At 41.1% G+C, this 13234-nt stretch overlaps 1 protein-coding gene across 2 annotated transcripts in view; it reads right to left on the reverse strand.

Annotated features, from left to right (window-relative positions):
* Positions 1 to 13234, reverse strand: part of ttc27 (tetratricopeptide repeat domain 27) — a 32841-nt gene that overhangs the window by 3967 nt on the left and 15640 nt on the right. For both annotated transcript variants that reach the window (XM_084376214.1, XM_084376215.1), the window contains 8 exons: positions 7839 to 7952; positions 7603 to 7698; positions 7005 to 7127; positions 5885 to 6112; positions 5304 to 5402; positions 4443 to 4495; positions 2571 to 2736; positions 757 to 954 (listed from right to left, as the gene is read on the reverse strand). In XM_084376214.1, the coding sequence (XP_084232340.1) occupies positions 757 to 954; positions 2571 to 2736; positions 4443 to 4495; positions 5304 to 5402; positions 5885 to 6112; positions 7005 to 7127; positions 7603 to 7698; positions 7839 to 7952 (1077 nt within the window). The remainder of the gene's footprint in view (positions 1 to 756; positions 955 to 2570; positions 2737 to 4442; positions 4496 to 5303; positions 5403 to 5884; positions 6113 to 7004; positions 7128 to 7602; positions 7699 to 7838; positions 7953 to 13234) is intronic.

A 13234-nucleotide genomic window follows, 5' to 3' on the forward strand; every position in this document is an offset into this window, starting at 1 on the left:
TAGATTTACTACAGAGGAACTAAACACCAAATAATTATTTCAACATTCTTGAGATCATTTGAGGTTGTTTAAAAGTATCAACCTTAGTGGCCTTGCGTGTTTCTCCCGCTAGCTGTGTGTACTTCCTAATCTTTTGCATAGTGAGGATACTAGTTCTGCAGTGAAAAGTGACATTGTTTCCCACACTCTCATGGAGGAACAAGGACTTGAAGGCATGTTCCTTCTCCGGCCCTATTGCATTGCGTCCTTCAAAGTATGCGGCTCTTTGGTGCCTCTAATATTGTTTCAGAGATTTTTGCTTTTTGCATAGATAGTTAACATGCTGAGGGTGGCAGATGCTTGGTCGTTAATTCAACTGCACTCTACAGATGAATGTAATGGACTTAAGCTGACATGCGCTGGAGAGTGTTTCTGTCCTGGCCCTTGATAGCGTTCATAAAACCTCTACTCTTCTAGTTGCCTTTAGCCGACAGTCACGTTATGACAGGTGCATAGTGTCACTAGGTCAGTGCAGGCAAGACATCTGCTCCTGCAGGCCAGATCTGGCCTATTGTGGATGTCAATGAGGTGACTTTCATATCTCTGGGGAGTAAGATATGTGGAAATGTTTTAGAGATCTCAAAACCAAATAGCATGCCAACTTCTTATGAGTTTACATGTAGGCCTCTCTATTGTTTCAACATTTGGTGAGGTCCAAACACTATTTGGGACACAAGAGTCGTGTCATGCTGGTCAGTACGTGCTCGTCGTACTGACCTTTTCATTGTCTTCTGGGTTGGAGCTTTGGCCGTCACCATACACCAGAGCGTATTGCCGCCATATGTCAGGGTCACTGCTGTGACGGGAACTGGCCCGCCCCAGAAGCTCTCTCAGTTTGGACTGGAGTTTTACTGCCTGCTCTCCATGGCTGTCCGTCAGGTTTTCAACAACTGCTCTTACCAGGATCTGTAGGATCTGCAATGGGGGAAATAAACTATGCAGATTACAAAAGCAGATTTGTTTTCAAACATAAATCACAATTTACAAAGCCTCATCATTATATCTGGTGTTATTGGTTTAAACTCTTTGCAACATGAAATCCTGTAATTAAGGTCTAATAATGCTCAGCACTTCCAAAGAAACCAGACCTTTTTTCATGGCGAAAACAAGATAAACTAAAAAAAAAAGGTAACCACTGAATAACAAAAACAATGACAAAATGTCACTAAATAAACAGCACTGAGACAAAAGGACAATTGTACAGATGAACTCATTTGTTTTCCAACTTTCCAGATTGAACTGTCGCTGGAGAGTGTGGCAGCAAGTAAAAAAGCTGCGACTAACTACGAAAATATGCAGGCAGCAGGCAAATATTTATAAAAAGGTAAGCTAGGGGTGCTCCAGTAGCTCAGATGGTAGAGCATGCACCCCATGTACATGCACTCTGTCCTTGCTGCAGTGGGCCAGGGTTCTGCGGCCCTTTGTTGCACGTCATCCCACCTCTCTCTCATCCCCATTTCCTGTCATCTCTGTTAGCAGTACTATAAATAAAGCCATGAAAAGGCCAAAGAAATACATCAAAAAGGAAAAAAAAGAAAAGGTAAGCTAGTATAATATGAAAGTATGAAATAATTAAAAGCATCCACACATTTTGCATCTCGGCATGGTACAACAGCTGCAGAGCTCGTCTCTCTGCAGTGGGTTATTAACTGTGCCCATACATATACATACATATATATACACACTGCTCAAAAAAATGAAGGGAACACTTAATCATAACAGTACAACACCAAGTCAGTTATAGGTTCAGGGATATCAATCCGTCCATTTAGGAAGCACAAGTGACTGTGAATCAATTTCACCTGCTTTGGTGTAAATGAAAGTGACAACAGGTGCAATGGAGAGGCAAAACCAAGACAACCCCCCGGAAAGGTAATGGATTTGCCTGTGATGGCCTCAGACAATTGCTCTCTCTCTCCTGACTGACTCTTCTCTAGTTTTGTGTTCTGCCAGTGTCCTTGTCACTACTGGTAGCATGAGGCCCCATCAGGTCACACAGGTAGTCCAGCTCCTCCAGGATGGCACATCCATACATGTGGTTGCAAGAAGGTTTGCTGTGTTTCCAAGCACAGTCTCAAGAGCATGGAGGAGATACCAAAAACACCAGCTGTTACAGGAGGAGAGCTGGACAGGGCATCAACCCAGCAGCAGGACCAGTATCTGCTCCTTTGTGCAAGGAGGCACCTGAGGAGCACTGCCAGAGCTCTACAAAATGACCTCCGGCAGGCTACTGGTGTGCATGTTTCTGACCAAACCATCAGAAACAGACTCCATGAGGGTGCTATGAGGGCCCGATGTCCTCTAGAGGGACAGATGGTGGTCAAACACAAAACTTCTTTCTTGTCTCACTTATATGCAAATTAGTGTTTATTACTTTTGTGTCTTATCACTTTTATCAAGACCTCCACACCTGTGTGGAGCGCTCCAGGGATTATATTTGAGAGTCACAGCTGAAGGATACATGAACTTTTTACACTACATACTGTCAGATAGTGGGGCATAACGTCACTAAGATGACAAGAGTTCATTACCTGGATATCCTTGTAGTTTTCCCTGAGGTCCATCAGACGATGGTATGCCTTGATGGCTTCAGCAAATTCACCGATGTCAGTGCTCACAACAATAAAGTTCTCCCAGATCTGCCAGTGTTCATAGTTACACTTCAGGGCCTCCTGCAGGGTACGAAAGGCTTTGTTTCTGCCAATAAGGTTGACAGGAAGAGACAGACAGGAAAAGAAATATGAATGTTAAAGTTTGCTGAACTTTGCATCCATTTATAGACAGTCTACCCATCTTCTGATGGCTACTTTCAGCACGATCACGCGCCATGACACAAAGCATAAAAGTCAAGAAAAGCTAGTTCCACCAGCATGACGGTGAGTTAAAGTTGAAAAAGGATTTCAGTTTCTTACAATGATGAGACAGTCCTATATGAACACATTTTCATCCAAAATTAAAAGGGTTTGTAACTTTACACAACATATTTCTATAGCTTTAGTTTTAACTATGTTTTTTCTGGTTTCAAGTCTGGGAGAGCTCAGATAAAAAAAATTGATGTCATATTTCTATTCAGCAATCGGAGGTAAGCAACACTGACTCAACATTTAGCAACACTGTATCAAAGTGATGACAGTTTTTAGGTGTAAGTCCGACTCAAACCAGACTTTTAAAGTCCATGTAAAAATATTAGTCCAACTGAAATCGTCCTAAATCAAATTTCTCAAAGTCAGACTTACATACCCGGATAATGCAGTTTGAAGTCTATTTATTTTTATATGTATAAGCCTTAGTCGGACCTGAACTGGCCCCGGCATTCTGCGCATGCACCTCAGTCCCTGTGCCAGTTTGCAGTGCAGTCAATTTGCTGCTTCTTAACTTGTTTGGTATGTGACGTAATAGGTCAACTGGATGAAGGTCAAGTAGCAACTAGCTGAAATGGTGCATATCGCCACCTACCATGGTGGAGTCGGACATACTTCTTCCAATACATCGATTCTGCCCTGGTACTTGTATACTGGGAGAATGGTAGTAGTCCAATTAAATGGCCTAATTGAGCTATGACCATAGTTTGACTAGAGTGTGCATGGAAACGTACTGTTCAATCTGATCAGACTACACTCACACTGCTAAAGAAGTTGTTTTACTATGAAACTGACAAATAATAACTTAGGATGTGTATTCCAAACTTTAATTTAAACTGTTGCTTATTTATATGTTCGTATAAATTTACTGTTATAAAGAAATACAAAAAAATTGAAAAATTGAAATAAAGTTTTCAGGGGCTATCAGGACAATCAAATGGCCTCCACAGTCATCAGAGCTCAATCTCTGAGATGTGGTGGAACAGAAGACTCACGGCCTGAATGTGTAGCTGACAAATCTGCAGCCACACGCAGACATCATATTTACAAACTCCTCTACAGACTGTATTCAGCACCCTTTTGAATCAATACCTCAAAAATGTAGGCTGTTCTCTGGGTAAGTTGGTGTATCTAAGGTAGGTGACCACTGAGTGTTGATCCAGTACAAGAGCTGTCAATGGCAACATTTTTGTGAAACTAAATGTCAGTAAGTTTAACAACTGCTTGAAATGCCATAAATTCTACTTTTGACACTTATGGTCTCTTGAGGATAAGTTCTAATACTGCTGGTGACTTCCTGACCTTTCCTTTATCACTGCCATCAGCATTAACACTATGATCATGGACAACTTATGATGAAAATACTGGAACAATTCCTATGAAGGGTATTGATGGCTCCCCATGCTGTGCTGTTGATCGCAAAAAAACCCATTAAACAAAAGTCAATCCATTCTATTGCCCGACACTCTGTACTACCAGCGCAAACAAGTAAACACATGCAGCTATAAGAACTTTTCAAACACATGCCGCACCCATACTCACTTCTTCTGGAGGCGAATGTAGGCGGTAGAGAGGTTGCTCCACGCTTCTGCATTCTGAAAGGAGGAGGGGAAAAGGAGCGAAAAGTGGGAAAGATGCGAAAAGAGTTATTAAGGATGACCTGTCCATAATAACAATAATCGGTAGGTCAATCCAATACCAATATCAGAAATGCCTCAGATAGTGCCTAAAAAGCTAGAATCAGAATTGGTGTACTATGCACGAGACTATGCGTGATCCAACAACCACATAAATTATTCATTAAAATAATTTCTTCCCAGCAGTGTCACATATACCTCTATGAAACGTAACAGATTTGTTACTGCACAAGTAGCCAGTATTCATGAACAGCAAGCCACGGATATAAATTAAAGTACGTCCACAACATAACATCCATAACTGGTTAGTAGTTCACTGCTGTGAAAAAAAACAATATATGTACATATTTTTTTAAGATACTGGTATTGGATCAGTACGCAGTATCATCTGATACACAAAGATCAGGTATCAGAATCAGTACTGGAAACAAGAAAATTGTATCGGAACACCTCAAATAGTAATAGAACATATAGAACGATGGTATCGAATATTCAATTTTAAAGTATCCACACAATTATCCACAGATGTATCAGTGGATTCAGGGTTGGTATGAAGAGTCACCATTAAAGAGTTCATCAAACAAGTTGGTTGTGCTGCCTGGTGTGTGTTTCATTTTACTACAGATAGGTTATTTGGACCATCGTGTGTGTGTATGTGTGTTGCAGACAAGGAAAAGTAATGTCAAGTTTCTTTAATTTTCCTCATGAATTGACTGCTTGTACTTTTCCACCTTATTATGCAGTTGGTGTAGATGGCGACACTTACATCTGGCTCTAGTCCCACGCACCTCTGGAATGCCTTGGCAGCTCCCTCATAGCCCTCCAGGGCAAAGTAGGCACAACCGAGGGAAAACCACACACCAAGCTAGACAAACACAGGGACACACACACACACACACACAAATCTGAGGACTTGACTTTTTTATATAATATCTACATTGTATGATATTGACAAATTATGTTTATGTTTTTTAAACATATTTGGGTCATTTCTAGTGCAATTTCTCCTGCCTTGTATGCTGACCTCTGCGTCTTACAGCCCTTTTCCACTGGTCAAAAATCCCACTTAAACCTGATAAAATCAGGCTTTTGTGTGCAATGGGAATGTGTACACTCAGCATTTACATCCGGTTCAATTGACTCTGCAGTAGACACAGGTTTTTATCACCTCGGCTCAGCTTTGATCTACACAATTGATGGCATTATCTAACTCCTTATTTTCCACTGGTTTTGGTTGAAATTTGTCTTGAACATCCAAGATAAAATGTACCAAAAAAGTATGAACACCCCTATCCTGGTGTTTCATTACCATTTAACTTAAGCCCAGGAACATCAGTTTGCCCATACCTGCATGGTGTTTAATTTAAGCGACTGTTCAAAGCAGTCAACGCACTGCTGGAACTCCTTGTTGCTGAGGTGAAGCAGGGCTTTGGAGCGCATGGCTCTGGCACTGCGTCGACCTGACAGCTCCCACGCCCGGTCGTAATACTGATGGTCCCTCAATATATCTCCCAGGAGGCAGTACAGACTGGGCGTCTCTTTCTTCTCCAACTCCTGACGAACGATCTCCTCGGCCTAAGCAAATGGACGGGAAAGGAGAGAGATGTCAGGGTGGAGGAGGAGATGGACAATGTTAGAGGAAACAGAAGAGAGAACAGCAAGGAAATAAGTTTTAAATAAGGGACTCGTTTTGAAGGGCAGTGTTTATGTATGAAAAGACAATGATGTGTAAAAGCACAACGGTTGGATTTGGTAACAAAGTTGGACAGATAACACTGAGAAAAATGTAAGCAGCTACAAGGAAGTTTCATTATTTGTTGTTACTGGCGGCAAAACTATGTACAAAAACGGTATGAGCACCTCCGCCTTTTGTCTTGACATGGCTAGTATGTGCATTTTTTTGCAAGCAAGTGAAACAAGATGCAGCTGGTTTTTAATACTATTCTTATTTAAACATAGCTGCTTGCAGGCTGCATGGTGTGAGGTAATGTATCCACATGTGGCTATGTTAGATAAATAACTAATATGATAGCATTAAAACAAAGTGAACTTTGTAGTCTGGTGGTAAAATACAGTGCATCACCAAAACAGAGTAGCTTCTTTCTTTAGGCTGTGAGACCCCGCAACTCATCCTCTGTACGCCACCATTATTCAGGTCAGATAGAGGGATCAGTATTAAATTGACCATAACCAGTTAAAAGTTCTTGTAGTACTTTCAATGTCAGGTTGTGATAAAAAAGAAATCTCAAACAATGTCATCTTTGAGGATCCTGGTTATGATGGCTTGCTACTATACTACAGGATTTTAGCCCTGGTCTTCCTCTCCCACATAATCTTTGAAATTGAGTTCAAACATTAAAATATTAATAGTAAAATACTAATCATTTTCTGACCGATGATGTGTGTTTCAGTATGTAGTACCCTCCTGCTGTATTGGTTTGTTTTTTGTGTGTGTTTGTTTGTGTACCTTGCCGTGTTGACCAAGCCTCTCATAGCAGATAACAGCATCCTCCCAGAGCTCAAGCATTTCATAAATGAGCAAAGCTGAACTGATGCAGCCGAGGTCTATCAGCAGGCTGGCCAGCTGTTTCTGTAGAAGATGAAAGAGCAAGAACAGACACTTCAATTCATTCTCTGGGGACCATGAGCGTTTATACAAACTTTCATGGCAATCCATCCATTATTTTTTTAGATATTTCGGTCTGGACCAAATGGCCAACAACTCTGGAGTCATATCACTGAAGTGTCTTTAAATAATCTCTTAAAGTCTTTATTGTGATGAAGTGCTGGATGTTTAGAAAGTTGATTTTTATAACACTGTGAAAAAAATATAAACCAAGCCTAAACGGTAGGAATCAAGTGTAAAATGTAAAGCATGCTATAGTAATTTAAAGAAAATGGTCAGCAGAAATGTAAAATATACTTTAAGTTATGTGTAGTTACAGATCTGAAATGTACAAAACAAACAGTATGTGAATGTGCCACAGTATTTGATACAGTGAAATTACTGTGTGCATGGAAATGTTTAAAACAACACATGTTCTTGAAAATAAAGACCTTGTTACCTGGACAGCCCATCTGGGCGGCGCTTGGCAGCAGTAGAAGAGTTTGAGTCGTTCGGTCACGGGGCAGTTTTTGTCTTCAAAGTGGTCAACTATCACCTGGAAAAGGAAAAATAGGAGATGCAGCTGTTTTTTTCTCAGGAGTACACAAAATGAACTGCGGGCTGCAGAACAATCTTTTGACCGTGTCTATCTGTTAAATAACACATACATACAGTTTACTCAGAATAACTCCTTACCTGAGTTTGCGTCATGGCTCTCTCAATACATCGTGAGCTGCCTCTTTCCAGTTTGGTCCTGAGGCAAAGTGCTGTGACTTGTACACCCCAGAACTTAGGCTGAGACAGAATACACTGCAGAAAGACACGGGAGAGACAAACGAGAAGATAATCTTTTTTGACCCATGTCCGTTTGTTTGTTGGCTGGTTGGTTTGTCAAACTTGTTTGAAACTTGGATGGAGGATGGCTCTCAGCCCAGAACAGACTCCATTAACTTTTGGTGTGGATCCAAACAAAGGGACAGATCCAGGAATGTATTCTCACTTTCTTTATCATTGACAAATAGGGCGTTTGATATTTTCATTAATTTCTCAAGCATATCTAGGTGGATGTTCTGTATTAGTAAGTACAATTCCATGTGGATCCCCATAAAAGATATATTACTCTTTAACAACACAAAGGATATTATGATTCCATCTGCATTGTTTTGTTGTCCTAATAGCTGGCTGACAGATCTGGCAACTTCAATTAAGGTTATGGATTGTTTAAAATCTAGAGTAATACAGGGCTATCGACTTTGATACTGGATTAGGCTTGATGGAATTAAAGGAGACTGTTGGGCCTTGGCAGAGGTATGCACTCTACTGAGTGCCATTCTTGTTAGCAATGATCTGCTTTGGTCAGGCCTAAACCTTCAAAGATGTAAATCAGACAAATCTACAGACAGACTGAAATATAATGGTTCAAATAATAAATTACGTATACTGTGCAGTTCACCAGTACAACATGTTACTACATACAATTATTACATAGGTTTTACTTTCAACAGTGTTAAGCTGCTGTAAATTAAATAAACCACTTCCTGCAGATGTTTCACATTATAAGGAAAGAGGGGAATAATGTATTTTGAGCTGCTGGAAGACTTAATATGAAATATCTTTGCAAGAAGTGCTGAGACAGACAGTAGCTTAACACTGATCGAAATACTGCAGAGAGCCGAAGTGAAACCGGAACTTCCGGGTTTTATTCCAGAAGTGAGTGCGCTTCATTTAAAATCCCCTTGATATGTGCCGACTGGTTTGCACCTGCAAAAGGTCAATTAATTTTAATGTGAGAGTTTAGAAAAACAAGATTCTAAATGAGTAAATCCAGTTTTTAAATTAAACGGAGCTCTGTTGCATAATTAAAAATGAATCTCTGAATCTTGCCTGAACCCAGAGCCCCCCACTCTTTCCCCAAACCCTTCAGACGACACAAAACACATTGTCTGGTGGATTTTAGGGCTGTTGTATAAACTAGAGATTTTTCTTCCACATTTTTGCCCGCCCACATCCACAGTAACAAAGGCTCAATCCCATTACACCCCTTGCCCCTACCACTTAGCCATACCCCTCATTCAACATTCACGCCTAGGTGTAGGGATAGAGGGGTAGGTCAAAGTGTTAGGGCTGCATGATGGCTCTCCAAATTTTCAGAGGTACCTTCATACAAAGCCTTACACGAACGCTGTCCTTTTCTTTGTACACTCAACAAAAGTATGCACAAGATAATCCATCCACCAGGCAGGCATGTCATACCAAGATGCTGCTTAAAAACAGGTGTGCTTAGGGCTGGTCACGACAAAGGGCCACTTTAAAATGTGAGGTTTTATCACATAAGACTATCTCACAGATGTGGCCAGTTTCAGTGGAGCATGCAATTGGCTGAATTCAGGAATGTCCACCAAAGCTGTTGCCCTCAAACTGAATGTCTATTTCGCTACCATATCCTTTCCGAGAATTTTGCTGTACATCTTACCGGCATCACAATCACAGACATGCGTAGCCACGCCAGCCCAAGACCTCCACATCTGACCTTCTTACCTGCAAGACGGTCTGAGACCAGCCACTTGGACAGCTGATGCAGCAGTTGGTCTTCAAAACCAGGGAATTTCTGAACAAACTGTCAGAAAGAGTCTCAGGGAAGCTCATCTGTGTGCTGGATGTCCTCAGCAGGGTCTTGACCTGACTGCAGTGACCCATGGTGGAGGTCGGGTTATGGTATGGAATGGCATAAGCTACGTTGATGTTGACGTTGTCATAGCTAGCAAAATATTTTGGTGAAACCTCTGTTGTACAAGGACCATGTTATGTAAGGACCGGTTATTAGTTGTAAATTAGTTCGTTCATCTCTTTTGTGTTTTATGAGCAGTGTACGTGGTTTGGTAGTTGCGCTGGGAGCAAATATTAAATGATGGAAAAGTTTGTGGGTAGGGCTGGTCGATAAAAGGATGAAGATAATTATCACAAAATAACTTTTCCTCCATAGAAACATAAGACATGGTGGATAACATTGATGGAACTCATTCTATCCATGTTTTGACAGACAACATGAACAGCCAATGATAATGAGAATAGCACCGTGCCTAACCAATCATGTGGCTGGAATAGAGTTACAAGTTCAGTTGACGCACACAGCACAGAGCATATGGGAAGCGGCCGGCAGCAGCACACGTCAACGTTTGTAAACATCAGTACGTCAGGAGTGGGAGCAAGATAAAATAGAAAATGACAGAAAATGTGAACTTGAGAGACAGCGTTACGGAAGAAGACGACCCAGCGGACATAGCCCAAAGCTCAAAAGATGAGGTTATTGTGGAAAAGACGGGTCCGAGGATTTTGGTAGTGTGGAGATATTTTTGCCATTTAAAGTCCGACAAGAAGCAGAGCAGCGTGCACTGCAAATTGTGTCGAAAGCATGTTTTCACAAAGTCAGGTAATACCAAGAACCTTTTTACCATCTAAAGCAGTGCCATCCTCTAGAGCACGCACAATGCAAGACTTTACAGTCCCAAACCCAAAAAAGTGCTGGTGGTCCCCCTAAAACAACCAGATACCTGCGCAACAACAACAGACCATATAGTATTCTTACTCCAGCGCCATGCCTTATGACAAAAAAATGGAGACACAGTGATATCACAAATGCAATAGCCTGCTTTATTGCAAAAGACATGATGCCTGTAAGCACGGCTGAAAATGTAGGATTTCAGCGGCTGATTAAAATAATTGACCCTCGTCACCAACTCCCTGGCTGTAAACATTTCTTTCAGACGGCACTTCTCCAGGTATACATGGTGTGTAGAGAGACAGGTGAAAAGGATATGTGGTCAAGTCGCACATGTGAACCATATATGAGCCTCACTGCCCACTTCATTGATCAAGATTAGAATTTGAAAAGCAAATGTTTCCAAACCGCCTACTTTTCTGAAGACCATACAGGCGAAGTCATCGCTTTAGGACTGACAGAAGCACTTGCATCCTGGGGACTGAGTGAAGACAAACAAGTCTGCATCACAACAGACAAGTCAATGTGCTTCTTTTTTCACAGATAGAATACTTAAGATAAACCAGTCTGTAACTCCATATCAGGAAAAATGGCTGAGCAGTGATTCATCAAAAATGTCAGTTTTGGTATTACTGGATCTCCCTGCTGCGTTCGACACAGTTGACTATAACATACTCATCGACAGACTAGAAAGGTGGGGGGGACTTTCTGGCACTGTACTGAATTGGTTCAAATCATAGTAAGGACTTCATTGTGTCAACTGCTAACCATCAATCTAGACAAACAAAGATCACACGTGGCGTTCCTCAAGGGTCTATTCTCTGGCCTCTCCTTTACTCTGATTATGGGATGTTATAACATCTCCTACCACACGCGGATGATATACAACTCTACATAACAGTGAGTGGATGAGCCAGAATTTTCTACAACCACAAACTAGAAAGATTAAAAGTAATTTCTCCCGTTGAATCCATGGCAGTAAAATCTACAAATCAAGCTAGAAACTTTTGTGTAGTTATGGACTCAGACCATATGAAGTCAATTACAAAATCAGCCTACTATCAGCTTCAACATAAGTAAGAATTTCTGAAAAAGGATTACTGTCCAAACAAGACACAGAAAAACATGTTCATGCATTTATTTGGCTAAACTTTTGTAATGGTGTGTTTACAGGTCTGAGTAAAAAATCCATAAGACAGCTGCAGCTTGTCCAGAATGCTCCTGCCGCGTCCTCACCAACACTAACAAGGTGAAGCACATTACACCAGTCTTTAAATCACTGCACTGGCTTCCTGTGTGTTCAAGGATAGATTTTAAGACCTTATCACTTGCCTATAAAGCACTAAATGGTCTTTGGCCTAAGTACATTTCTGATCTACTTGTACGTTATGGAGCATATTCAGATCATCAAATAGCATAATTCCTCACTTTACTTGTTTGCTTTTAATATTATATTTATGCTGAAAATATTAACTTCAACTTACTTGAAGCATTTGCAAAACCAAAAGGAAATAATTAGTAGATAAACAGCATTTTGGTTAATATTAGCAACCAACTTGAATTTGCTTCAAGATTCACTTAATTGTCATTTCTTTCTGTACTTGCATACATAAAAAAATGAAATGCTGTTGCTCCCAGCCCATAGCTGACCATTACTTTTATTCGTAACTAGGCTTTACAATACAATACAAGCGTTTATTCTCTATCTATGTGCTGCCGCTATATGTGGGCACACGCATTAGCACTACCTCCAGATGGTCCTCCAGGAAGGCGACAGAAGTCACAGATCGATGAAGACAACCAGACATGTGACAACCATCTAACCAGCCTGCAGATTCCTGGATCTACATGTAGGCTGGGAAGATGCCTGCTCACAAAGCCAGCAGCTGCATGCAGCTTTCCCATTCAGTTCAGTAAAAATATAACATAATGACTTTCCAGCTCATTGTTCAAAACTCAGCTCACTGCTGGATAGATGGATGATAGCTGCAATCCAACTTTTTGATTAGACAGGTACGTTGGACTTATAATTTTATTGAAAAAAGTAGGAAAAAAACATTCCGTTTCTCCCTTTTTCATCCTCACCCCCCTATGGATCAAACAAACATACAAAGTAAGCTTGTACAGTGGTCCAGAACTTCTAATTGTAAAAGCCCTGTATCTCACACCCACCCCATGCATTCCCCACACCCCGGATCTCTCCCTCTGAAAACAACTTACACAGAAGATTTAAGTCTATCACACTGCACCTCATCTTAAACTACATAATGAGCCACATCCCACACATGGAGAGTTTTAAGGATGGCCCTGTGCATCCGGAGCACAGACCACTCCACCAGGACAATTTCGAGAAGCAAGTTGGCTCACTGTTGCCGAGTTAAGGAATGTCTAGTTTGCCACCGTAAACCTTAAACTTACAATATGTAATTTCCGCCGTTAGAGGTCTCCCTATCAAAACAAAACATAAGACATCTGCACAGTGTTTTGTTGAAGGAGCTGCTGCTCAGCTGCTCAGCTGCTCAGAGGTGGCTCGAGGACTCAGTCACATCTGATTCTGCTTTAATCTGGAGCTGTTAATTGACACTAGGAGAGT

The sequence above is a fragment of the Pagrus pagrus genome (assembly GCF_965226575.1).
Source record: "Pagrus pagrus genome assembly, chromosome: 15".
Taxonomy (NCBI): domain Eukaryota; kingdom Metazoa; phylum Chordata; class Actinopteri; order Spariformes; family Sparidae; genus Pagrus; species Pagrus pagrus.